The 27,867-nt window shown below is 41.7% G+C and overlaps 1 protein-coding gene across 5 annotated transcripts in view; it reads left to right on the forward strand.

The window, feature by feature from the left end:
* The window catches only part of TNRC6C (trinucleotide repeat containing adaptor 6C), a 133,853-nt gene that overhangs the window by 40,359 nt on the left and 65,627 nt on the right, over positions 1 to 27,867 (forward strand). For all 5 annotated transcript variants that reach the window (XM_059908718.1, XM_059908719.1, XM_059908720.1 and 2 more), the window contains exons 2-3: positions 5,998 to 6,097; positions 6,847 to 6,868. In XM_059908718.1, coding sequence (XP_059764701.1) covers positions 6,035 to 6,097; positions 6,847 to 6,868 — 85 coding nt within the window. In that variant the 5' untranslated portion in view covers positions 5,998 to 6,034. The remainder of the gene's footprint in view (positions 1 to 5,997; positions 6,098 to 6,846; positions 6,869 to 27,867) is intronic.

Here is a 27,867-nt window from a genome sequence, read left to right on the forward strand (position 1 = left end):
ATGTCGAGGGAGAAGAAAGAATGAGTAAGGGATGCCAAGCAAATGAGAAACAAAAGCAAAGGTTATATTGGGAAAAAATATATAAGTTTATATGTACACATGTATATAAAGTCATATGTATTTAAATTTAATTTTTTAAGTTGAGATTAAAATTTAAAAGTGAAATTCTCCCAACCTGGCTATCCCTCTTCTTTATTTCCCTTACAGCTTGACTTGTAAATCTCACAACTTCTCCACATAGAAAAAAAATACAGTTTATAATCTTCTTACCAGCCTTAAAAGGTAGATAGAAATTTATTAAATATTACTTGGTCATTTCAGAAAATAAAGTTTCCCTTGAAAAGAAAATACAGAAGATTTTTTTTCCAGTATAAATTTCACCTGAGATTATGGACCAGAAGTTGGTACTAGAAATGTCGTGAATGATGACAGGCTTTTCTTGGTGCCACAGAGACAGAAGACAGTCCTGCCACCAAGGTACTTACAGCCCAGAGTACAGAAGGAAGCACACAATGTTCATTAAAAGCGGGACGTAACACCCCCTTAACTATAGTAGAAAGATAACATAAGCAGGAGGGCATCACCCAGCAGACTTTTATGTTCTCGTTGCATTTTGTACATATCACTGTTGTAATAGTGATCATTTATTTGATGCATTATTTATATGAATATCCTTAAAAGCGTATGAACTCTGCCTTGTCACTGCTGTAATCTCTGCTATAATATTTGTTAAATGAATCAATCCCTCTTTTTGTCCCTGGTGCCTACCACAGTAAATAGCATATGCTAGTTGTATAGTTCCTGAGTGACTGAATTAGTGAACATATGAGATGATCTTAAGGTTTAGGCTCTCTGGTAAAGGAACTGATGAAAATAGCTTAGAAGAAAATGGAAGACAAGGAATAGGAGTTTTTGGTAAAGATAATGGGTACAGTGGAAATAGTAAGGAGAGGAGGTTATGGTCAGAATGCAGAATAATGACATCTAAAATTTCAGCAGTTCTAGGTGGTTAAAGTCTACTAGCTAATACTTTGAATAAAGCACCCTGGTAATCAGGGGAAAGGCTGCATGTTTTCGCCTTTGAGGCTACTTTAGCGAAATAGCCAGCTCCCCAACCTGTCTCCCTAAAGCAAAGCCAATGAGGAAACAAGTCCAGCCCATGCACACAAAACTAATTGGTTTTTGGGGTTTTTTTTTCAAGCCTGAATGGTCAAACCAAAGATGACCAGACAATTGAGAAAAGTCTCTCACATCAAAGGGAGTCTAAGGGAAGAACTGTTCAGAAAGGAAACAATGCAGAAAATTTAGCAGAACTTCAGAAAAACCCTAATTCATATCCTCTGCTAGCATAAAAATGATTTGCGTCCATAAAACAAGAACCCGGTATTGTGGGAAAAGAGCAACTGGAGAATAAGGAAGTTATATAAAATTTTAATATCATGGAATAAGAAGCTCAGTAGAAGGGCTGGAACACCAAGTTCAGTTAAGCACTCAGAAAATTGAGAATAACAAAAAAGAGTAGAAAACATAAAGATAAATTATGATGATCCCTCCAAGAAACTTAATATGTGTTGTTCAGAAAACAGAAGATGTTTTCAATAAAATAGAGAACTGAAAGAAATGTCTCTATGTGGAAAGCATCAGCCAAATACTAAGCACAAATAATGGGGGAGAAAGATACCAAGGTGCACATCATCATGAAATTTCAGAATCCCAGGGCTGAAAAGAAGCTTTGGAGGGGGGGAAATCACCTAGAAAGGACTAAAAAAGCAAAATGACATCAGACTTCTCTTGAGTAGGTAGTGGATGCTAGAGTACAGGGGCACTGTGCCTTCAAACTTGATTTTCAGCCTAGAATTTATGCTCAGCCAAACCATCAGTGAAACAAAAAGGTAGCCAATTCCGGCATAACTGAGGGCATCATTCAAGGCGGAAGACAAGGGAAGTCACAAGATGACCGAATTAGTAAGTTTAGGTCAGCATTCATGGATGGGCGATGATGGGGAGTTTGCACACACTGTTCCTTCTGCTTAGCCTGTTAGCTCCTCCTTTCCCACTGTATCAATCTGGATTGATAGAAATGACACAGAGATACAGAGTTAAAAATAAGGAATATTGTAAACTACGGTAAAAGAGTAGGCTCCACAAAGATACACAAATGTCCAAGAAACATATGAAAAGATGCTTGATATCACTATCATTAGGGAAATGCAAATCAAACCCACAACGTGGTACTTAGGGTTAGTCAATAGAAGCAGAAAATAGAATGGTGGTTGAAACGGCCTGGGGAGAGGGGGCGTGTAGTGGGGAGTTGTTTCTTGGGCACAGAGTTTCACTTTTGCAAGATGAAAACAGTTCTGGAGCTTGGTAGTACAACCATGGGACTAACATTACTGAACTGTACACGTAAAAATGGTTAAGATGGCAAACTTTATGTATATTTTACCACAATTAAATTTTTTTTTTTTTTAATAAAATAACTAGAGGATATTAGAAAACTCTAGCAGAGTGCTCCCGGCCCAGAGTGAGCTGGACTGAGGCTCCGGAGAGGAGTTTGGGGAATGCAGTTGAGCAGAGGGCTCATGTCTTTAAACTGGAGGAGGGCGGATGTGCAAAAAACAGAAACAGTTTTTGTAAGGAGGATATCGCAAGAGGAAAAGAAGAACAGTTAGGAACTCTAGAAAAAAAGCAGCTACACAAGAAGTTAAATGTCCTCACAGTACCCCACCTAGCTCTGCAGCGAACATTAGCATACTGTTTTTAAAGCAAATGCCATTCATCGTTTGAACTCAAAGCCGTGATGGGCTGGAAGATAGGGGTCTGAAGAACCAAATCTGTATCCAACATTATAGAAATTAAATTGTTACTATCTCAAATTGATAAGTCAAGAAATAGGGATCCAAGCATTTTTAAAGATACACAACTGTATATTCACATAGAGAGAGAACGTTCTTAAAAAAAACTCCTTACCTCCAAGGAGAGAGCCTGCGGACACTGGAGAAGGGAGAATCTGTCTTTTTGTTAACGTACCTTTTGTACCGTTTATGTTTTCTCATGAGCGTGTATTACTTTACAAATAAAAATGAGATTCAGTGTTGATTTTTTTAAAATTATTAATGAAAAATTGCAGGAATTGTATACCAGGAGTTAGAGGTAGAAGAAATTAGTGCTGGTTAGGGGGATATTAGATAAAACTTTATTAAAGTTCATACGTTTGAATCGTGCTTTGTCATAGGAACATGAGCCTCAGGCAGGAAAGTGTAAGATATCTCAGGGCTACGTGAGCTGTTTATTTACAGCATTTTATTTTACCAGTACAGTAAAACCTTAACTGTACTGCTGGGGGAATAGCTGGTTCTAATTAATTTAACTTTCAGAGTAATCCAATCAAGCAAAAATCATTTTTATTCCATCTTCTATAGAATACCTTTTTTTAAATGTAGCTCTACTTGCCTTCTTTATTAAGTTTAATATCTGAAGATGACTTAAGGCTTTCGTTATGCTGTAGATTAACAAAGTATAACAGTAGCGGTGGACAGCCACTACATTCCTAGTTTTTATTTGTTCACTTTTTCCCTAGATGTGTGCCAGTAGCGTGGTGATTACAGCACCAACCCATCACTCACAGGGCTTGCCTGTACCTTGTAAGAATATTTAAACACAGATTTCTTAGTGTCTCTGCATCCTTTAACATGAAAATATTCCTGGAAAGTATCATCTAAGGTAATGAATAATAGCTGGTTCCCAAGCTTGGGAAATGTACTGACTTCCTTTTAAAAGTTGTTTCTCAGCCTTGGTTGGACATTGGAGTCATCTGGAAGCTTTTAAAACTGCTGATGTCTGAGTTCAATTCCCTGATTTCACTGAAAAGGGATACAGCCTTGGCACTGGAAGTTTTTAAAACTTCCCAGGTGATTCTGATGAGCAGCCAAGAACCACTGTTTTAAAGGAAGAATAATCTCTAAGTGCCCCATCACCGCCACCTTGTTGATTTAAGTTACTTTTATTACGATGGTATTCAAATATGTACAAACGGACACTAGGTTGAGATTCCCTATGCATGTAGTAGTTGTAAACACATTTACCGGTTAAAAACAAACTCCAAAATTAATAAGTTAAACAACGGTGATGGGTGGACAGTGGTGTTTTGCTGAGGCTTTTGTGCATGTTGTTGCTTCTGCTTCGTCTATTAAATCCTCCTTCCTACTTGTATCAGTCTGGCCCAGTGAGGAGACAGAAACTACATGGTGATATAAACAGGGAACGTTTATTATAAAGAATAATTAAACTGTGATAAGAGAACAGCTGTAGAGCTAGCTAGGGCTGAGGGAGAGAACCTGAGGAAGGGCCGATTGGAGGGGGCCCCTCCCCAAGGCTGGAGCTCACACTCACTGAAGAAGCTGTAGGTGCAGCCCCCTGGATGGCAGAGTGGCTCCCAGCTTCTCCCAGGTCAGCCAGTGGGCAGTTGCTGGCAGCAGGAAGCACTCCTCCAGCCCGGGAAAGCCGGTATGCCGCCACACGGGCACACAGGAGGTGGGAGCCCTGGTGGCAGCCCTCCTGGTGGCGAGCTGCAGTTGATAGCCAGGCGTGCAGGTGTGCAGACAACGTGGCAGTGTCAGTGCCACGGGCACGGAGCACGTGGCATCCCCGTCAGGAGGGCCGCGGCCACATCATTAGGAGAAGGTCACAGAGACTGGTGTGGGAGTGGGGCGAGTAGCAGGAGGCCCGCAGTGCACAGTGTCTGTGTTGACAGGGTCACTGGAAAGTGACACTAGATCACGCCAGAGCTGCAAGTTTGCTTAGAGACTGCCCTTCCTTGGTCCGTGGCTGGGGTCCTCACCAGGTGTCCTCATAGCCACATGCTGACCCCACCCTGCAGCTTCCAGAGACAGTGGGACGGCCCCTTGCTGCTGCAAGCCCCTCTAGCGCCCTTCACTGGGAAACCTCTGCATTGCACTCACAGGGAAGGAGAAGTGCTTGAGGGGACGGGTCCATTATTGGCAAAGCGCGTGCTGGAGGGTGAATCTGGAGCTGACAGGCAGTGAATTGATAACTGACACAGCACCCCATGCCAGCCAAACACTTTTGCCGCATTTAAGCCATAGCTCATAGGCTACCTGACTCTTCCAAGTGTTGCTCTGTGCCATGTTCCAGTGTACCCTTATAGTAGCTCACCATGCTGTGTAGGGATCTTTGTTTAAAAAACAATTGTTTTGTCCAGCCAACATAAAAGGTGTGCATAAGAATCACCTCCAAAGGCTCTGATTTGGTTGGGCTAGTGTGGGACCCAGGAATCTACACTTTTAATAGGTAGATTCTGATGATGGTGGTCCCTGAGACAGCACTTGTAGAAATACTGGTCTGGGGCTGGACTCTGGGGACTATGTCTTTCTCCATCTTGTACCCTTAATTCCTGGTACACTGCCTGATAAAAGGTTGGTGTTCAACAGATGTGGGCCAGTGAATGACTGCCGCCAAAGAAGTCAGGGCCACGTGCTCTAGTACTTAACAGAGAAGTGGAGCTGGTGGGGGGAGGGCTGAAGGTCCATTTCTAACACCGCTTCTCAAAAATGTCCTTCTTTATGCTACGCGTGAAACTCTGACTTAAAACTTTCTGCAGCTAATGTTTTTTCATTTTTTTAAAAAATAAATTTATTTATTTATATTTATTTTTTGGCTGTGTTGGGTCTTCGTTTCTGTGCAAGGGCTTTCTCTAGTTGCGGCAAGCAGGGGCCACTCTTCATCGCGGTGCGCGGGCCTCTCACTGTCGCGGCCTCTCTTGTTGCGGAGCACAGGCTCCAGACGCGCAGGCTCAGTGGTTGTGGCTCACGGGCTTAGTCGCTCCGCAGCATGTGGAATCCTCCCAGACCAGGGCTCGAACCCGTGTCCCCTGCATTGGCAGGCAGATTCTCAAGCACTGCGCCACCAGGGAAGCCCGTTTTTTCATTTTTTAATTTTAAAATGGACATTATACTAATACCACTTTATTTTTAATAGGGAGAAAGAACAAGAAACACAAAAAGAGGAACGTTTGATGGAAGAAAAGAAAAAGAAAAAGCAGGAAGAAAAGAAAAAGAAGGAAGGTGCTCAGAAAAAGGTTTGGCTAGAGTTCCTAGTTCATTGTTTCTGTCATCACTCGTGTCTCACCGCGTTATCATAGCCGCTGCAGTACAGAGGTTCGGTTATTACTTTTAAAATTCAGTGTGCTCAATCTAGAGTGCTAGTGACATAGATAAAGGGTGACAGCCACAGAATGTCTTTTTTAAGGAATGAGAAATACTAGAGCTGTGTTTTGAAGGACTTTGATTTTAGTCATTGGTAGTAAAGAATGTCTATGCTATTTTACTTAAACTGAACTGTCCAGAGCAACCATGTCTAAGGGCCATTTAACTGATTTTGTTTGAAAAGCTAGAAATAATTTTTGCAGCTTTGGCAAGTGTCCTTTTACAACTTGTTCTAGTAAATATTAAAATTTAAAGTCCTACTGTAAATCTTATGGTCATGCTTGAATTTTAGGGCATTTAATGTACCAAGTTATGCCATTTGTATTGTTCTTGCCTGGTTTAATGCATCTTATAGTTAAAACTGTATACGTTTTAGTTTGTATTAAAATACAGAGCTTAAATGAGCTTCCAGATAGATTTTTTTGCCTTTAGATCAATATTGGCACATAATTAATAGAATGTAGACAATTATACATTTTTCCCAGTAGTAAATTTTAATAAGGTAACTGGGCAAAAACTTGTTTTTAAAGTTTCCAATATTAAAGTCTGCTTATAAACTTTCATATGGATGTGTACATTCTACACATTATTCCTAAAGAGTTTCTGATTTTTTTTTTTTCAGGCTGCTGATCAAAAAACCAAAGGTAAGTTTACTTTGTTTTTGGCGGATACATTTTATGACAGTACCAAAGTTTATGATGATGACTTTTTTTTTAAATTGGTGGTTAAAAACAAAAAATCTCAGCCTGCCTTTGAATCTGCTTCTTACTATTCCCTGTGAAATTCCTCATTTATCACTGGTTTTACACCTGCATTTAATTGGCATATGCTTAATCTAAAATGCCTAAAGAATGTTATATTACCTTTCTAAACAATGCTTTATAATTTTCCTTTGGTTTGATTTCCACCAATCAAGGATTAAGCTGATAAAGTTGGTCCAATTTGAGTAAGAACAACCAAAGGATATTGAATTTTTTTAAAGCTTCCAATTTCTCTTTGCCAACTATTTATAATAAAAAGAGGTATATTCTTTCTATATTCTTCCCTTTTTGCTTAATAATGTGTGAAAGGTTTCTTTTTTATTTTCCAAGTCCAGAATTGGCGTATGGTTGTCTTAGTGGGTGTGGGTGGGAACGTACGTGGTTCCCACAGGAACCTGGGCATCTCTGTGTGACGTGCTGGGGGACAAGCAGAGGGAAGCCGCGCTCGGAGCCTCCTCACTTCGTACTTGATGTGTTCAGGGACTGTCCGGTGCTGGGAAGCACACGCTCAGGACTCGCACAGACCGGCTCTGTTTAATTTGGGGCAAGGCACTTCACATCTTTAAGCCTTGGGTATCTCATATTTACAGTGAGAAGGGTAAGGTGTGAATGGTTCCCACCTCATAGAGCTATCTTATGACTCTGTGAGATCCACACGGACAAGGCTTCGTGCCTGGCACAGAGCTGGTGCTCACTAGAGGTTGCCTGTGATTAATTGTAAGTTTTATTTCTGTTGGACTGTCACATATCATTGTAGACACAGAGACATGCTCTGCAGAGGCTTGTGTCTCAGGCAGCGCCACAGCAAAGGCTCCACTTTTGTTTGACATTTATAGTTTTCAAAGTAGAGTTTATGTTATCTCATTTGAACTTCATAATTGAGCAGGGCAGGTGTTAATTGACAATGAAGAAACTGAGGCCGATAGTGTGACTTACGTGGCTTGCTCTTGGCCTCGAGTTAGTGTAAGGACAGGCCTCGAGGGAGCCCGGGCGTCTGGCCCCAGCGCAGGCGGCCGCAGAGCTTCCACAGCAGAGCCACGGTAAGAGATGGATTTCATGTAAAAGAATATTTAAAGACAGCATAGTTTTCAAAAAGGATGTTTTTCTCTCTTACACTCTCAGTGGTAGTGTGAATTTACAAAACACTTGTCAGAAGGGCCCAAAGGGCTGTGGTACGTGGTTGTTTTGAAATTATGATCTTGAATGAGAAATAATGGATTCTTAAAATTGTCATTTAAAAGTACAGAATTATTGCTCTGAATCATCCATTTCCTTTTTTTTTTTTTTTTAACATTTTGAGAAGTTTTTACAACCTGATTCAGTACCAGCAGTGTTCTGTCGTCACTGTCATAATAATTATTTTCTCTTGAAATAATAACAAATTGCTTATGATTGTATAGCGATCATGAATTACATTGTCCTGCCACCTTACACAGAGTTATTATTTTCTATTACTGTTCTGATGAGTATTTTCATTGCTGACTCCAAACCCTCCTGGGTTTTTATCTTTTCCTTTTATCTTCTCTAAAATACCGCTCCCTTGGATACAATTTGTCAGTAACTGTACTAACTATAACTAGCCTCGGAACATAATGATGATTATTAACGTCCTTCTAAACAATGAAAAAATGCTTTTTGAATTATAAATAATCTAACAGCGCTGCTAGGTAATTCATTAATAAATATTAGCAGCACCAAGGTCTAACTTTTTCTCAGACTCTCCAATATTACTGGTTCCAGTCAAAATTAACTGCCTGCAAGATGGTGGTTCTGAATTTCCAACTGGACATGTGTGTTAAATAACACAAGCTGGGCCTGACCGAACGTCGAGATATATTGTAGGAATAGTATGAGTGCTCACACAGAGCAGTAGGTCCGCTTTTCTAACCTTCTGGCATTTGCGAGTCTTTCCCCTACTCTATTCTGTGCAGCCAGAAGGGCAGGGCCAGGTTTGCCCTGCGCTCTCTCACACGCCCCGCTCCTTGCTCTGTGTGCGCAGTCAGGAGGCCTGAGACCGGCACCCGCATCAGCAGCTGCTTTCAGACAGACCCTGTACATGTATTAGTTCCAGTTGTTGTTGGCACTGTCTGCAGTGTCCACACGAGTAAACTGAAGCTCTGAGAGTTTGCCCAATGCCTCCAAGACTGTATAGCTAGTGAACAGCAGGGCTGATGTGCCCAGAAGCTTCCTGAACTTACGGCATCCAGGAAGGGCACACGACAGACATTCATTAAGCATTTACTGTATCTCAGTACCTACCATGCTTCAAAACAATCCTGTATCGGGAAAGGGATGCTCAGAGAGGTATGGTAACTTAGATAAGGTCACAGAGCTAGTGAGTAGCAGAGCTGGGTCAGTCCTGCCTCTGATTCCCGAGCCAGGTCTCTGACTTCCTGGACAGATGTGATGACCCACTTCAGAACCACAAGAAGCCGGAGAACCCTGCTGTCACCACAGGGCAGCACCCAGAAGTCTCAGGGCCCTGAGTTGTTAGAATGTAGGAAAGAGTTTAGCAATTTGAGTGAGTCCAGGAGTTGAATACTCTTAAGAGAGAGGCTACAGTTATAAATAAGGTTATATAATACACTGAATCAATTAACATAGTAGAAGTTTGAATTGATTTTATTTTGATAATTAGATAACTAGACCATATCAATTAGTAACTTCCTTGCTCTGCAGTATTACACATGGCATAAATAGTAGTATTAGTAAAGCAGTGCCTCCACTATTTAGCATTATATTTGACTTAATTTTCTCAATAACTGAAACTTAACTTCTTTAATTTTTGATTTATTTTAAACATTTTCAGGGAACTCTTTATGTTATACACATACATATATTATACCTTTCTGCTTTCTCCTAGAGAATAACTAGCCTAATCCATTCTTGATAGATGAGTCTTCATGATAGCATTAATTATGCTTAAAAAGTTTTTTATATCTGGCTATAACCATTGAACTTGAACTATGAATCTTCATTTAAGAGACATATGGAGCACTGAATCTCACTGGAAATTTTTTCATTAGCTTAATCTAATATATAGAATGCTTCTCCTCCCCTACTCCAATCTGAAAACCAGGTGCTAGAAATTCTGCTTTACAAAATTACAAGTAAAATTAAATTTAGTACCTGTTTTTTCAAATCCTGACTTGCGATTTCTTTGTTAAGGTCATTTTCTTTTTGTTTTAAGATTCAGGCAAGCGAGTCGGTTTGTTTGAAACACTGTGCTGCCAGCATTTGTGCCCAGCATCCACCCTGATGTCAGGAGGGGAGCTGCATTTTCTCTGCTTAGTTAAGCCCTGGAGATTTTTATGCAAATAGTGGATTCACCCTCACCTTTCACCAGTTTCCTCCTCCTTCTGTACCCCTGAGTATCCTGCACTCGTAGGAATCTGAGTATGTTTCTGTGGCTGGAACTCTTTTCCTTCAGTGCTTTCTAGTCTTGGGTGGGGTTGTTTCAATCATCCTTTCCGTATTTTTCCTCCTGTGATGAAAAATGTAAGTAACAATATTCTCATTGTCTAAAAAGAAGTTAAAGTTCACGAGAAATCCCTCCATCTTGAGATATTTAGCAGTTAACATTTTGTTGACCATCCTTGAAAGCATCTCTTTATGAATACATAAATATGCATTTTATGTGGACTCTCTGCTGCTTCCCCTAATTAAACACTTCCCCATCCCTTGCCCCTCAAGGAGCTGCACTAAGCAACTTGAAAATCTCTGTATAAGCCTATTCAGAAACAAAACAGTCCTTAGTAAATTCTTCTAAACATTGTCTTTGCATTGGTGACCAATGAAAGAGCCAGCTGAACACAATGCCTTAGTGAGACCCTAGATGTTCTCATAGTTAGGGGGAAGAGGAATCAGATATAATCCTGTTTCGAAACACCATTGACTTGTGTATTGTATCCCTGCTGTGGAGTAGCTAGTGTCTAAGTGTTGGACACTTTATAATGGGTTTTGCTTTGGTAATCAGTAATCTCTGTTCTTTATTTGAGGCATTGCCCTTAATTTGGGCAGAGAAAATAATAGCTTTACATGTGATGTGATGACCTTATGAGCATAAATTTTCCGTATTGTCTTCTGGGTTTTTTCATGGATTTACAGGGGTTTTTTAGGATTAACTATAATATTTATAAATGTGAAGAGAATTTAATTTAGTGGTTTTAGCCAGATTTTCTCAAGTTCATAAAATAGAAAGATAAGTTTTCATACAAAAAGCTCAAAGTTAATTATATCATGTATAAAAGTGAATATTTTGATGACCCAACATGGCTCAAACTTCATATGATTAATGATTCATGGTTTTGAGTAATATACTTTTAAAAATTCATACATTTTAATTAGTTTCCTAATCTTGCTTGAAAGGACTATAATTTAAGTTTTGCAATCAGGTATTCAACTTCTCCATGCATTCAGTTTCTAATTGTTAATTTTAAGCAAACTTTTGTATGCTTTTGTTAATGTAAATCAATTGAAAGCATATTCTTTCAGTAGCCTTATGTTGAGTGATAAGGGCTTGGGGGGGTCACTGTGCTGTACTGCTATTAAGGCTCATTCTAGACATACATACATGTATATATATATGTATATATTTACATATATATATATATATATATATATACACACACATACATATTTTTTTTTTGGCCGTGCTGTGCAGCTTGTGGGATCTTAGTTCCCTGACCAGGGATTGAACCTGCACCCTCGGCAGTGAAAGCGTGGCGTCTTAACCATTGGACCACCAGGGAATTCCCTAAACATATATTTATAAAGCTTTCCCTCAACATGAGTGAAAAAAGTGAGAATTGATGTTTAAAGCATGCCTTCCCAATTTCATAGTCAGATATAGATAAAAACAAACAGAAATGAACCCAGATTTCTGCACCTCACCAATTAGGTGGCACTTTTCTTTAGCTGAGGCAGTTGATTGCTGTTTGCTCAGTCCTTCAGGGGTCTCAACACAATAATCAGCAGTTAGTATTTATAAAGCAGCAGATCTGTGTTTTCCTGAGTTATACTGTGTAATAAAATTGGCCAGGTTCCTTGAATTTACATGTATTCACGTTCACATCCACATAACCAAAGCAAACGTTATTTTGAGTATATGAGTTGCTCTTAAAAGCAGCATCTAAAAATCTAGTCAGCGTGCTTAGCACAATATTTTCTATAAAATATGGCATTTTATTTGCCTGTCTACAAGATTAATAAAATCTTAGAGCTTGAAGGATCCTCAGAGATTATCCAATTCCTGTTAGATGGGACATGAGATTCAAAGAGGTTAAATGATTTGTACGAGTTTTGACAGCTAGTTAGTAGCAGAACTAGAACTAGAACGCTCGTCTTCTGGTTGTCAGTTATATATTTTTCCCGCTATCATGTGACGGGACTGGAGACGTAGATGTCGTTTATGTGTCATCAGTACTGTGTGAGTTCCTTTTAAGAAGTAACTTAGGATATTTTCAAATAAGACTGGAAGAAATTCCTAAGAGATTTGTTATATGAGGGATCTTTATGGGATGGTATCTTATAGGATTTTAAATATTATCTATGTCATTCTTTAACCACATTGCTCTCTGCTTAAAGGAATTATTTAATTTTACTATTAAATCCCTAGGGAAGGAAGATATAATAAATGCATGAATATTTTTTCCATGGGAACAAAAGAAAGTAATTAAGATGTGGTATTTTTCCCCTAAATATGTAGACAATTTAAAAGGATAAAAATTTATTGGAAAAAAAACCTAAGGAAATATATATATATTCTTTCTTGATCAAATTTTAGAGAAAAGGAAGTAAACCCAGTGATAATTTATCTGTTGTCTGTTCCAAGCCCCTTTAACTGCATCTTCTGGATAGGTCTCAGGTGAAGTCCACATCTCTATTTAGCATAGCTTCACTGAAGTGTTAAACATAATCATGATCTCCAGGCATAAAGTTATAGTTTATAGCTCTAAAGGAAGCTGGCAGTCTGCTTTCTGAGAAATCATTTGTTTGACCAGATTGCTTTCTTTTCTTTGTTTTTTTTTGTAAGAGCTTTACTGGGTTATAGTTGACATACAATAAACTGCATGTATTTAAAGAGAACAGTTTAATAAATGTTGGCATGGGCACACCTGTGAAACCATCCCTGAAATCAAGACAGCATCCATCACCCCTGAAAGTACCCCTGTGCCCCTTCCCAACCCAACTCTCCTACCCCTCCGTCCCCTCGCCAGTCTCTGGGCAAACACTGATCTACCTTCTGGTCTACAGAAGGTTTTCTAGACTGTTACGTAAACGGAATCGTACAGTATGCACCCTTGGCCGCTTTCACTCAGCCTAATAACACTTGTGAGAGTCATCCCTGTTGTTGCGTGTATCAGGAGATCATTCCTTTTTATTCCATTCTGAGTAGTATTCCATTGTTTGGATTTTTCACATGTTTATCCATTCGTCTGTTCATGGACATTTGAGTTGTTTTCAGTTTTTAGCAATGATGAATAAAGTGCCTATGAACATTCATGTACAAATCTCTATATGGATATATATATATACTTTCATTTTTCTTTGGTAAATCTGTGGGAGTAGAACGGCCAGATCTTATGATAGATGGATGTTTAACTTGTCAAGAAACTGCAGAACTTTTCCACAGTGATTGTCCCATTTCACAGTTCTTTGCATCGTCATCAATGCTTGGAAAGTCAGTCTTCATAATTTTAGCCTTTCTAATAGATGTGGAATCTCCTTGTGGTTTTGATTTGTATTTCCCTAATGGCTAATGATGTTGAACATTACTTTTATGTGCTTTTTTGCCATCTGCGTATCTTCTTTGGTGGATGTGTATTCAAATATTTTGCCACTGCTTCCTGAGTTATTTGCTTTCTGACTCCAGATTGGTTTCTAATATTAAATTGGCCCCTAGACTCGGCCGGAAAGTCTCATCACTGCAGCTTAGTTTTCTGCATGCCTCAGTCATTTCCCTTTCTTTCTGTGCCTGCAGTTATTTGTATGATAGTTATATCAGAAAATATGCACGTTCCATTGTGATCACATTTCATCTAGCTTTAACATACTAAAGATTGCATTAATAAATTAGCTAAATATTAGTCACATTTTATCACCTAGAGTTGTCAAGTTAGTTCACTAATTAATTTAATAAATAGTTTATAAATACCTATTAGACAGCAGAGGTAAGTTCTCTGGTCTCAAAGAGATATATTAATGGGAAGAGTTGGCTGTATTAGCAAATGGATATATAAGCAAGTGAATGCAATAAAATGTTCTGGGTGTTGTGATTTATTTATCCCACATCTTTTACCTGAAAGGATTTAAGTTACATTCATTTGATCATCTTTTCATCCTATATTTATATTTCTATGAGAAAAGATAACCTGTTTTTAAAAATAAGTGAGAAAACTGGGGGAAAGGACAGTACTGATTGAGAGTGAGATAAATGCATGCTGGAGCTGGGCCGCTCTTCCCATTGACCCCTAACTTAGCTGTAGAGACAAGGACGAGTAGGGATGCCTTATGCCAGTCATCCCAAACCCGTTCATCAGGTGTGAGCCTACCCTATGAAAAAGGAGAGTCATTGGAGAGTTCTGAGTGGGGGAGTGACATCATGAGATTTATGTTTTAGAAAGATCACCGAAAGCACCAGATTGAAGGTGGATTAAACAGTTGGAGAGAGAGCTGGAGACAGCGGGTGCAGTGAGACCACTGCACAGTTCAGCCTGCAGATGCTAAGCTGATGGGTGGGGGTAGGGAGGAGGGCTCATGTTGACAGAGTGGGCAGAGCCCAGAGGCCAACCGGGCCGCTTACCATCTGATCTAGCAGATATTTATTAAACACCTACTATTTGCCTTGCACTGTGCTGTTCACTGTGGGGAGAAAAAGATTTAAAAAATAGATATAGGGGCTTCGCTGGTGGTGCAGTGGTTAAGAATCCTCCTGCCAATGCAGGAGACGCGGGTTCGAGCCCTGGTCCAGGAAGATCCCACATGCCGCGGAGCAACTAAGCCTGTGCGCCACAACTACTGAGCCTGCGTTCTGGAGCCCGCGAGCCACAACTACTGAAGCCCGCACGCCACAATTACTGAAGCCTGCGCGCCTAGAGCCCGTGCTCTGCAACAAGAGAAGCCACCGCAATGAGAAACCCATGCACCGCAACGAAGAGTAGCCCCTGCTTGCCGCAACTAGAGAAAGCCCGCGTGCAGCAACGAAGACCCAACACAGCCAAAACTAAATAAAATAAAATAAAAAATAAATAAATAAATTTATTAAAAAAACAAATAGATATATTTGCCACTCTCCTGGAACTTAGAGTCTTATGGGGAACGGACATAAACATCAGTCACACAGTCACAATGCTATAGGTATCGTTACCAACTGCCGTGAAGGAGAGGAGCATTGATGAATGAGAGCACAGAACACAGGAGCCTGGACTAGGCTGGGATTAGGGAAGGCAACTGAGTGCTGCTTCAACTGAGATCTGAAGGATGACGAGAACCTGGGCCCGGGAGAGTGGAGACAGGGCGAAGGGCTCCCACGTACAGAGGGAGCGGCGCTCGCAAAAGCTGGCTGGCTGGCTGGCTGGACCCTAAACAAACAAAAAGCCGCCAGGGCCTAGGAGCCAACAGCAAGGGGGAGAGAGTGGTGTGAGATGAGGTGAAAGTGGTAGATGGAGACCAGGGTGTGACAGAGGTGGAACATGCCTTTTCCTAAGAACAGTAAGGAGGCTTTTCAAAATAAATTAGCAATATGGGCAATTTCCCTCCCGATCCCCTGCCTTCTCTGACTAAATGTTGGAGAAACTTGGGCTCCCTCTTCTGGCAGGATGTAGGATTCTGCACTTTGGGGGGGGGAAACATCTCAGGATTATTGCTATTCCATGATTTATTTATTTTATTGAAGTGTAGTTGATTTACAGTGTTTCAGGTATACAGCAGAATGATTCAGTTATACATATTTTTTTTCTTTTTCAGATTATTTTCCATTGTAGGTTATTACAAGATATTGAATATAGTTCCCTATGCTATACAGTAGGACCTTGTTGTTTATCTGTTTTACATTTGGGTTTTTCCATAAGACGGTACAGAAAAACCCAAACAAACATTTTGGCCAACCCAGTATATAGTGGTTTGTATCTGCTAATCCCAAACTCCTAATTTATCCCTCCCCTACCCCCTTTCCCCTTTGGTAACCGTAAGTTTGTTGTCTATGTCTGTGTGTCTGTTTCTGTTTTGTAAATAAGTTCATTTCCACAATTTATTAATTTATTAGGACACAGGCACACAGGCCTCCTGCACAAGGCAATATACATGTCCTGGGAGAACACTGGAACACTGGTGAGACATAATCCCACTTAAAACCTCTGTTTCATGAGATTTCGGATTTGCTGTTTGCTTCCAGAGCTTATTCAGCTCCAGATGATTCTGCGTGTAGAGAGAAGAGGTCAGACATAGAAGCTGTACACTCACTGAACTTTCTTTACCCTTCACATCTGTCCAGTGTGTCACCTCTTTGGGGAGTATTTCAGTTGATGGTCCGTATTGACAAGGTTATGGTAAAGCCAATATATGGTAATGCTGTATTGACTACTTGGCTTTAACATATGCTGTTATCAAAATTTTCGATTTTGATTTTCTAAATCAGCTAGCCGATGTTTAAAAGAACCTAGAAACATTTGCCGGTGTGACAAGTAATACATTTTCTTAGAGTAGAAGAATCCAAGGACCAAAACAAGGTAACCTTTTTTTTTTTCAATTTATTTATTTCTTTATTTTATTTATTTTTTGGCTGCGTTGGGTCTTCGTTGCTGTGCGCAGGCTTTCTCTAGTTGCGGTGAGCGGGGGCTACTCTTTGTTGCGGTGTGCGGGCTTCTCATTGCAGTGGCTTCTCTTGTTGCGGAGCACGGTCTCTAGGCACATGGGCTTCAGTAGTTGTGGCTCTCGGGCTCTAGAGCACAGGCTCAGTAGTTGTGGCACATGGGCTTAGTTGCTCCGTGGCATGTGGGATCTCCCGGACCAGGGCTCGAACCTGTGTCCCCTGCATTGGTAGGCAGATTCTTAACCACTGCGCCACCAGGGAAGTCCCTAAGGTAACCTTTTAATGAAATGATTCTTATTGTTAGTAGCCTTTATTAAAATAATTTTACTGTAACATATTATCCAGTCTGATACATTAAGAGTAGCGTTTAATTTAATTTAATACCTTTCAGAGAGGTAACTATAATCCATTAGAATAGAAAATAACTCTGAACAGCATTTCTCATTAGCAGCAGACACGAAGTTAATGTAGTTAGTAGCTAATGAATTTGTGCTCATTTGAGTTGGACTCTAAAAGTTGCTATGGTGACAGATCAGCCAGAAGCCATCAACAGAACAAACAGAAGGCCACCGCTTTGTACCCCACCGGGTCTGCGATAAACACAGCAGATGGACCAATGCTCATAGCTGTCTCCTCCTTGCATCTCTGTTGTTCTAAGGGAACGTCTCGCTACAATGCTTGTTGCTGTAGAGGTTGCAGAAGTAATTGTAATAATGAAAATATTCCTCGGAATCACTGATTATTTCAGCACAGGAGAATAGTTCTCTTTCATAGTCACATTTTGCGAACAGTTAACATATACATTTCGGTAAATTTAAATTTTTAAGAAACTCTGAATCTTGGAGTATATATTCTGAAATGGCTAGAATTAATGCATGATTTTAAAATATTTTTCCTTTTTTGTCATTGTGTGGTGTCTTATGCATAAGAGAAATTCTGTGCTTTATCATATAAAAACATCTGTTTCTTAAGTTCTAAGATACCATCAATTATAGGGCATACCATTGATTTAATAATGTCTTATTGATGGAGTTGGAGGGTGAATAAGGAAAATATGTTAAATTTATACACCAATTGTAGAAGCATCCAAATTTCAGAAATAAGACGTATTGAAATGTGTAGGTTAAAACGTCCCTTTAGGTTAACATTTACCTATAAAAACTTACTTTTAAAATATACTTCTATAACCCATTGCATGCCTGCTTGTCAGCATACTTTAGGCTAATGGAGGTAGCCTCTGAGAGTCTAATCCAGGTGCACGTAGGTAAGTCCCGTTACAGTAAATGCCATTAGTTGAATATCTAGCTCATACCATATACTGTGATACCGTCTAGGTGAATGAAAGATTTAAATGTCCTACTTGCTAAAAAAAAAAAAAAAATCTGTGCTCTTAACCAGAGCTGAATTGAAAGGTATAGAAACCACTCTAGCTATTTTAAGCAGAAATGAGTTTAAGTACAGGGAATTGGGTGCTTATAAAATCAGTGAGGGGGTGGTGCCCTAGGCTGGGAGGCAGATATGACTCCCCAAAGGGTCCTCCAGAAGAGCTGCTCCCTGGGGAAGAGTCAGGAGGCCCTGCTGGCACTGCTGGCTTCAAGAGCACAGTGTCACTGCCGCAGCCCAGCCGTCAGGAAGCTGCCACCAGCGTTGCCTCTCCCCACCACCAAGAAGTGATAGGAACCGGGACCCCATGCAGAGACCTCCACCACCTCCAGGGCCGTGCTTACACTTGGAGCTGGCGCAGTGGACAGAGCGCCTGGTCACTGCCGGATCCCTCGCGCACATGCCTCCTTGCAGCTGTGAACCGACCCCTGCGGGGCCTGCCACTGGTGTGCCTGTCGCTGGTGTGCCTGTCGGGGAGCAGGCACCTTTGATTGCTGCTCTGTAAGGCTTTTAAAAGTCTGGGATGGCTGTTCGTTAATAACATTTGTATAGTGCTTCACACTTTTCAAACCGTGGGAATGAGAGACCCAAATTAACGGGAGACGTCTAGGGCCAGACTGGAGATCTAGTGCTCCGATGATCCTGGGTGCAACCGTCATTGTCTGTCCCAAGTTGTCGCCTGGCCTAACCTCTTTGAGTGTTGCCTCCCTTCTTCCCTTGTTTACTTCATCATCTGCAGTTCATTTAATGTACGTTGGTTTTTGTTTTTAATCAGCCTAAAATACTTCCCATTGCTTCTGAGAGGAGGATTATTAAGACTGACAAAGATTCTTTGTTTGACCAAACCTTTCTCAGGCTCCTGGACCTTCTCTTAGGCCCATCTCTGCACCTCCCTGTAAAAATCTAGTTTTAGCAAGAGCCCCGCTGGGTTGCTTTAACCAGGTTCCTTCCTCCTCCTCCACCATCGCCCAGGTGATGTCTGATGACCACCCCACCCCCACCCCACCCGCCTGCAGCAAGAATCCTGTTAGGTTGGTTTAGCCAGAATGCCCCCTCACCCCTGATGCTTCCTCTTAGTATTTTCCATCCACTGACACCCTCACCCCCTGCTCCTTAGCTCTCAGTTCCCACTTGCCCATGCTATATTCCGAGTTGAGCCCAATCTCTCTCCCGCACTGTAAAATCCCATTACAGTGGTCCCGTTGTGATGGTCCTGAATCAACTCTGCTTTACCATCTTCAGTAAGTGTAATTGAATTTTTTCTGTAACATAAACACTTATCATGCACTCACTATGTGCCCGACACTATCCTAAACGACTCTTTACATATGTTAATGTTCACTCCTCAGAGAACCCTCTCAGTGAGGTATTGTTACCCTCACTGCATCTTCCACTTACCTACGTTTCTACATGTGGCACCACTGAGGGGCAGAGAGTTAAGTGACTTGCCCAGGGTCACCAGCCAGTAAGTGGCAGAGCTGAGATTTAAATAGATGAGTCTATGCCCATAGCCACTACACTGCATCTGAAGAGAAGAAGCACATGGGAATGATAAGCCCCAAAGTGCTCATGGCCACCGTCTCCTGGGAGGAGGTGGAGTATGAAGCCGGGGAGGGGGAGAGAAGAGCCTTTGGTGGAATTGGCAACATTTTCTTTCTTAAGCTGGAGATTGGCTCCATGGAGGTTTGTTGACTATTTGGTCTTTATGCCTTTTTGTACATCTTAAATATTTCCAAATAAATTTTTTTTTTTTTACAAAGAATGTCTTGTAGTGACTTGGGTAATAAGATGGAAACACCTCAACACACTGGGCACCCCACCCTCCCCTGCTCTGTGAAGTTTCTGATAAGCAGCACAAGGTACCTCATAGCGGGAACCGAACCTCCCAAGTTTATAGAACAAGACAATGAGGGTGCTGCTGCCCTGGGCCGTGGCTGCCGGGATGCTGTCGGGCAGGACCGCCTGGCTCTGGAGCCTGCACAGACAGGTTCTTGGTCAAGGTCACCTGCTTGTTGAGTTTAAACAGCCAGTGGTGGTCGCAACATCCTGGACTCTCTGTGAGTTTGTAATCAGAGGAGCCTGTCCCCAGAGAACTTCTGCCCGAAACCGGAGGCTCCAGACTTGTCAGTGTGCTGCAGCCGGGACAGGAGCACCACGGGGTCGCCCTCCACGGGCTGCCCCGAGTGCTCTTCCAGCCGCCGGCCAAGTGATGGGGTCCAGAATCTTTACAAAGTCCCCGCCTGCCTCTCCAGCCTTGTGTCCAGCAGCTCTTCCCTTGGGCACTAAGCTCCAGCCACACCAGCCTTGTTTCAGACCTTGAAAGCACAGAAGCCCTTTCCCATTTCAAGACCCTCCCGTGCCCTGTCCCAGCTGGTGGGAGTGAGCTCGCAGACGCGCTCCACCCAGCCAACAGTTTTCCAGGCCCAGCTTAGCTGTCACTTCCTCAAAGGAGCTTTCTCTGAGTCCCTAGCCTAAGCTACATTCTTTTATCCTATCACTTTTATCATGTTTGTGGCAACTTGTAATTGTATATTTGTGGAATCATTTTTAAGATAGTATCTCTTACTAGACTATAAACTACAAGGACGGGAACCATATCTATTTATTTTCCTCAACGCACCCAGTGCCTGGCACAAAATAGGCGCTCATTACATATTTCCTAAATAAGTAAATAAAGAGGATAAATGAGGATACTGACACATGTGGGGCGTGAAAATAATAGGCAGATAACATGAGAAAAGTCAGCTTGAGCCCTTAGTTACCCTGCCCAGCTTTACTCTTTTTCACAGCACTTTGCACCTTCTGATGACTACTTATCTTAAATGCATCATGTTCATTGTCGTTTTCCCCTGCTGAGATGTGAGCGGAGCGGGTGAGGAGGTGGGAGTCTGCCTTTTTTGTTCACTGGAAGGCCGCAGCACCTGGAGCTGGGCTGTAGAAAGGCTTCGTGTGTGTGAGTGAGTGAGTAGCATCGATCTCAGGAACCTAGAGTCCCAGCCAGAGATTGACAGAAGGGGCTGGGTATCAGGATTTAGAAGAAGTACGGAAAGTTTGAAACAGTTACTATAAGGGACTTTGGGCAGACCACGTTAGATTATAAGAGGAACGTTAGCAGCAGTAGGGGCTTGGAATAGCATAAGTGGGTACAGAACTCGTCTCTTTCTGAGCCTGCAGTTTTAGGCAGTCTGGAAACCAGACCGAAGGTTGGGAAGGTACAGAGGTGTGGATAGCATAGTGGAAGGAAGGCCAGGGGGTCTTGGGGGTGGGGGGCGTCCAGATGGCAGTTTTGGGGCTTGGGCCATGTAAAATGCCTAGAGAAGCAGAAGAGAGAACGGGGTAGTCCAGAGTAGAATAAAAGTTAAGGAGGCTGGGTCAGCAAGGGCAGAGCCTTCTGTCTTGGTCTCCTAGAGATGGCAAGGTGTAGTACAAAAGTTTGAAAGGAGATCCTTCCTGAAGTCACCCAGAGACCTGAAGGGACAGTCTAAACTTCCTGCCCATACTGTGGCCTGTTGTTTTGGAAAAGCAATGGTAGGAATTTATAAACTATTTGGTCCCTGGTGTGACAATGTCCCCTGAAATTTTTAACTGAAAGCAGAAAATTGTTTCTTGGAAAGAAAATTGTTGAAAGGACTTGCTTTCTTATATAAGGATTTAACATCTTACCTTTTCGCCAGCAGGTGTCGCTCTCATTTAAAAGAAAAAAGTAAAGGTTTATTAAAGAAAGGAACCAAAGTGTCCAGCTTGCTGGAAGTTCTTTATTAGCTCTGTAGTTATTCACTGGCTGCTATTCTCATTTCTTCTAAATAAAACAAATCATTTGTTGACGATCCATATGAGTCAAGCTAAAATTCCCATTGCCTTACCGTGTTCTACGGTGTGAAAATAGTGATGTGTCAGCTCGACTGGTTTGTGAGACTTTGTCATTGAGGTATCACCTTAGATCCGGGTCTGTTTGAGAAGAGGAGTGTCAGAATTGCCTTGATACCCTAGCCTAGTTCTTTGGGCAGCGATAGATTGAGAAATTTGGATCTGAAGAGAGTATGGATAGTCAAAACTGACCATTTGATTTATCTGTATTCTAAGAATAGATCCAGATTTTAAGATTCTCTATTTCTCAGTTGAGATTGTTAGTTGCCTGCTAGTTTCAAAGATCTGAAAAATACTAGCTTAAAGAAGGTTTATCACTATCTCATGTAAGAGAGGCCAGAGGTGCAGCTTGGCAGAGTCAGAATTCTTGGTTCCCTCTCCCTTGTCCCTCTGCTGAGTGACGCTTCTCTTCCTTTTCCTCAGCATCCAGGGTGACCCCACCCCACAGACCACCAGCCATAACACTAGTATCTCAGGCAGCTGGAAATGCAACCATGAGAGTGAGTGTGTGGGTAAATTGGGAATACTGTGCTTGCTCTGTATTCTGGGCCCTTGGTCTCACTCGCTACTTTGCAAATATCTAGTGACATTTTTCTGTTTGTGAGATAAGGTGCTAGTACTTCAGTTGGTACAGAGTTGTAAGGGAAAATCTCTCACCTGAAAAGGCTTGTGATCTACCACGATTGATGGGCCTTTATGAAAACAGTTATTTAAATTTAAAATATTTCTTAGAAGCCAACTCAAACTTTAACTCCTTCAAGAAGACAGTGCTATTTCTAGACCAGCGCTATTCAATAGAAATAGGATTCAGGCCACAAATGTGAGCCACATAAGGAACTTTAAATATTCTAGTAGCAACATTTTAAAACTAAAAAGAAACAGGTGAGATTACTTTTAATATTTTTAATTCAATATATTCAAAATTTTATCATTTCAATACGTCAATATAAAAATTAATGAGATTTTTGTGTAATAACTCTTTGAAATGCAGTGTGTATGTATTTATAGCACATCTCAGTTCAGACATCAAGTGCTCAGTAGCCATATGTGGTTAGTGGCTACCATGTTGGGCAGTACATGGTTATCTTTCCTCTAAGTGACCAGCTTCCAGTCTATACCGCATGCTTCTGTGTCTTGTAACTTTTATTTCCCCTGTTGATTGTTGGTTCACTTGGGTGAGAAACCCCTTATGCTTCAGTGCCTTCCTACAACAATCAGCACCATCCTGGGCGCAGACCAGGAAATCCTGTTTGGCCTTTGGGTACTTTGAGTTTGAAGGGTGACAGCTTCCAAGCATCACCGTCCAGTACACAACTGAAGATCAAGGCTGAACTAGAGCTGGGGGCAATATAGAACAGACAGTATTTGGGTGCCAGCCTAGAGATGATGGTCATAATCATGAACCTGGATGGCCTCTCCGGAGAGTCCAGGGCAGAGGAATGAGGCCAGAGATTGGAAGTCTGCTTCTTGCTTCTGGTCAGAGGGCCAGCAGAGCAAATAGGAAGAAGAAGAGGTGCGCAGCTCACCCAGTCTGTGTTGACAGTGTAACAGAGAGTGCGTTGTGTTCTCGCAGCTCAGTGCTAGGCTATATTAAAAGCACCTGGGTTTCTAAGAGAGTGATCAAATAATCTCTTCAACTTAAAGTGTTCCCTTTGTTTTCTTGAGTAGTAGCATCATGTCACCCTTCATTCAGTAATCATAAAGAGGGTGAGCCTCACAATTGGAGAGGAGACATGAAACTAATTAGTTAGTCATACTTATTCTTATTTATCTATTAAAACAAAACAACGCCCGCACAAGACTTTGGCATACATTACTTAGATTTTTCCCCTAAGAGATTTATATGTCTGATGCTTAGTCTAATAGTACAAGAAGTTTCTAGTCCCTACACCAGGAGCTGGTCATACTTTTCCTGTGAAGGGCCAGATAGTAAGTATTTTAGACTTTGTAGGCCATATATATATGGTCTCTGTGACATATTCTTCATTGTTTTTTCCCTACCTTTTAAAAATGAAAGAAACATTTAGTTCACCTGCTGGCTCCTGCCCTAATCAGCAGTTATTCACGCGGAAAGGGAAGACTGGCCTAGAGTACTTTCACTCTTAGAATGAGGCTATCTTATAGACACAGATGTAGAAAACAAACGTATGGAAACCAAGGGGGGAAGGCGGGGTGGGGGGCTGGTGGTGGTGGGATGAATTGGGAGATTGGGATTGACATGTATACACTAATATGTATAAAATAGATAACTAATAAGAACCTGCTGCATTAAAAAAAATAAAATAAAATTCAAAAAAAAAAAGAGGCTATCTTAGGTATAAAAAGGACTACACATAATGCATCAGGCAGATAACAAGGAAAATTGACTATTTCATACCAAATAACTTAGAACTGGTAGTTTAGATTCAAAACTAGTAACTGATAACATTCATTTATTTCTTCATTTCTGTATCATGAATTCCTTTTCCTCTAAAAGTTTTGAAGAAAAATAGCCCTGAATTTGTCCTTTGATCTTTTTGAAAAGATAACAGCGGTGTCATGGAAGACGAGTCCTGACAGCAACTGTCATCTTGGTTAGCAGACTTGGGCCGAGGGGGTCTGTGTGTATGAGGGTAGGACGCGGTGATTTCTTAGGCTCAGTGTGGGTTCTTTGCTTCCGAGTCCTTGCCAGTTGTTTCCTCCAGGTTTTGAGTTCAGGTAGGTTTTCTTCGTTTCCAGCCTTTGAACAGGCAGGATAACGGGTGGAAGCGCCTTGCCTGGTAGTAGCTGGCCAGCCGATGTCGGTTACTACAAAAGAGAAACAGGGTTTTGTAACAAGGGCAGGTAGAGCTCTCTGTACTTGCTAATGGTTCTCTTGCTTCCTTCCTCCCTCTCCTCCTCTTCCTCCTTTTCTTCTTCTGCTTCTTTTGAATTTTGTAGTAAAAGGAAAGAACCAATTGCATTCAGACTCTGAGCTTCCTAAGAAGCAACTGCAAGGTCTAGAATAAAACCTTTGGGCCAGATACATTAAAATGTGCAGTTAAGTGAATTGATACGCTGATTACATGTTTTAAAATAAATTTAGTGGTTCTAAGTTTCCCAGACAAATGTACCTCTACTCTGCTCTCAATTTCATTTGCAAAGTCCTAATGGAAAGTGAGAGAGACATCAAGTTTGCTTCTCTGCTTTTCATTTTTTGTCTTTTTAGTGAATAGACTTTATTTTTTAGAGCAGTTTTAGGTTTACAGAAAGACTGGGCAGAAAATAAAGAGTTCCCATATATTCCATCTCTCCACCCCCAACCCACCTTCAGTGTCTCCTATTATTAATATCTTGCCTTGGTGTGGTGCATTTGTTACAATTGATGAACCAGTATTGATACATTATTATTAACTGAAGTCCAAAGTTTACCTGTGCCTTCACTCTTTGTGTTGTACAGTTGATGGGTTTTGACAAATGCCTAATGTCGTGTATCCAATCTCACAGTATCACAGTGTCCCTGCCCTAAAAGGCTCCTGCGCTCTGCCTGCTCGTCCCTCCCTCCGTCCCTCCCTCCCTCCCTCCCTCTCCCCCAAGCCCCTCTCAACCACTGAGTGCCTTATGGTCTCTGTAGTTCTGCCTTTTCCAGAATGTTATAGGAATCATAGAGCATGTAGCCTTTCCAAACTGGCTTCTTTTACCTAATAAAATGCATTTAATGTTCCTCCATTTCTTTCTATGGATTGATAACTCATTTCTTTTAACACTAATATTCCGTTGTATGGATGTACCATGGTCTGTTTATCCACTCACGTATAGAAGGACATCTTGGTTGCTTCCAGTTTTTGGCAATTATGAATAAAACTGCTGTAAACATTCCTGTAGAGGTTTGTGTGTGTGGACATAAGTTTTCCACTCATTTAGGTAAATACTTAGAAACTTCTGCTACTTTAATTAGCTAAAGGCCAATATCAGGAAAAAGTATATTTGAAGGCCCCTGTACATTTAAAAATCAACCTATAGGGACTTCCCTGGCGGTCCAGTGGTTAAGACACTGTGCTTCCACTGCAGGGAGTGTGGGTTAGATCCCTGGTCAGGGAACTAGGATCCCGCATGCCGCACGACGTGGCCAAAAATTAAAAAAAAAAAAAAGAAGAAGAAAAAGGAAGCCTTAAAAATCAACCTATAATAGATTTTATCACTTTCTTTAAAAAAAAAAAAAGATGTAATGGGTGTTCATCTAAACAACATACAATGCTGAATGCATTGGGAAACACCCAAACTGGCCTAGGAGAGTCAGGGAAGGTTCTGAGGGGAAGTGACATTTAATTTGATATTTAAAGAATGACTAGGAATTACCATGTTTTATTGAATCTGAGATATGATCAGTTGTTTTATGCATTATTTTGTGCACCACTGAGAAAAAAAGCATTGCCTTTTAAACTGATACATACATCAATTATAAGATGCATCTCAGTTTGAGAGATGTTGAAATGCGGAAATATGTTGCTTTAGGACTGATGATACATGGAGGTTAGACAGAAGAGGCGGCACAATGGCCCAGAAGCAGGAAGTTCAGCTTCGTGAAGTTAGAGGGGGCTGGAAAACTGGGCATTAGGACAGCTAACTGCTAGGACCTTGGACTTTATCCTAAGGGCCGTAGGAATCCGCGAAGCCTTCTAAACCAGGGAGACGATCTGCATCTCAGAAGGATCACGCTGGCCGCAGTGGATGATGGATTAGAAACAGGCTCTGGTCATGGCAAAAGGAATGGAAATTGATGGAGTAGTTTGAGGGCTACTTAGGGGAGACATTTAGGAGCTAGAAATGTCAACGTTTGGTGATTGGTTGGATGTAGGTTTGGGGAGATAGGGGGAGTAATCAAGGATGGAACCTGGGTTTCTGACTTGGAGCCATTTGCTGGGAGAACGACGGGAAGACTCAGAAGAAGAATGAGTCGAGAAAGCTGATGAGTGTTTGGGACACGTTGACTTTGAGGTGCCCGTAAGACTTCGATGTAGGTATCTAATAGCCATCCAGGTCTCAGACCAGGACCACAGGGTTCATAAATGAAGCGTTGTGAATAGATTAGATGACCCAGCATTAGTGTCTGCAGCAGAACCTTAAAGAGGCAGAAGAAGCAGCCTGTCATTGGGGAGCAGAAAAGAGCGGCTGGAGAGGTCAGAGGAAATCCAAGAAAGGACTTGCAGTGTCGTGGAGGCCCAGGAAGAGAGGCTCAGGACAGCCACAGCAGTCCCCGCCGGTACAGACGACTGAGAGGGCAAGCAGAGGAAGCTCAGGGGGGCATAGGGTTTCAGCGTCAAGGAGGAGGAGGAGGGTGAGAGGAGCTGGATGAGAGGCACACAGCAGGCGAGGAAGCAGCACCAGAAGCGTGACGGAGGAGAGGAGGAGAGACAAGTCGGGAGGGGGACGCCCCCTGTGGGTCGAGAAGAGCAGCAGCGCCGCTGTCTGGAGAGAGCAGAGGCGTGGGCATGTTTAAGAGCTGACCAGGAGGAGCTGGTGGCAGGGTGGCCACATCCTGGCCTGCTTACCGGTTGCAAATGTGCTCTCCTCCACTCCACGCGCGAACTCGGTGGCCGGACTTCTCTTTTCTTGTACACAGTGATGTCCATCTACTAAGCCCTGGAAGAAAAAATATAAATATTTGTAAAACAAAGAATTAATCGAAGACCCAGTCTTCAACTTTGAGCCTTTATATCTGCTCTGGAGAATGTCATGAGTTGAAGATCCAGGACACACAAAGTCCCTGAGACGGGATCCAGAGCTGTGGAGGCAGCCGTCTTGTGGTGCCTCTCTGACACCATAGACAGTGAGATGCCCCAGTATTTCATGTGCCACTGAG

Source organism: Balaenoptera ricei, chromosome 20 (genome assembly GCF_028023285.1).
Source record: "Balaenoptera ricei isolate mBalRic1 chromosome 20, mBalRic1.hap2, whole genome shotgun sequence".
In the NCBI taxonomy this organism is placed as follows: Eukaryota; Metazoa; Chordata; class Mammalia; order Artiodactyla; family Balaenopteridae; genus Balaenoptera; species Balaenoptera ricei.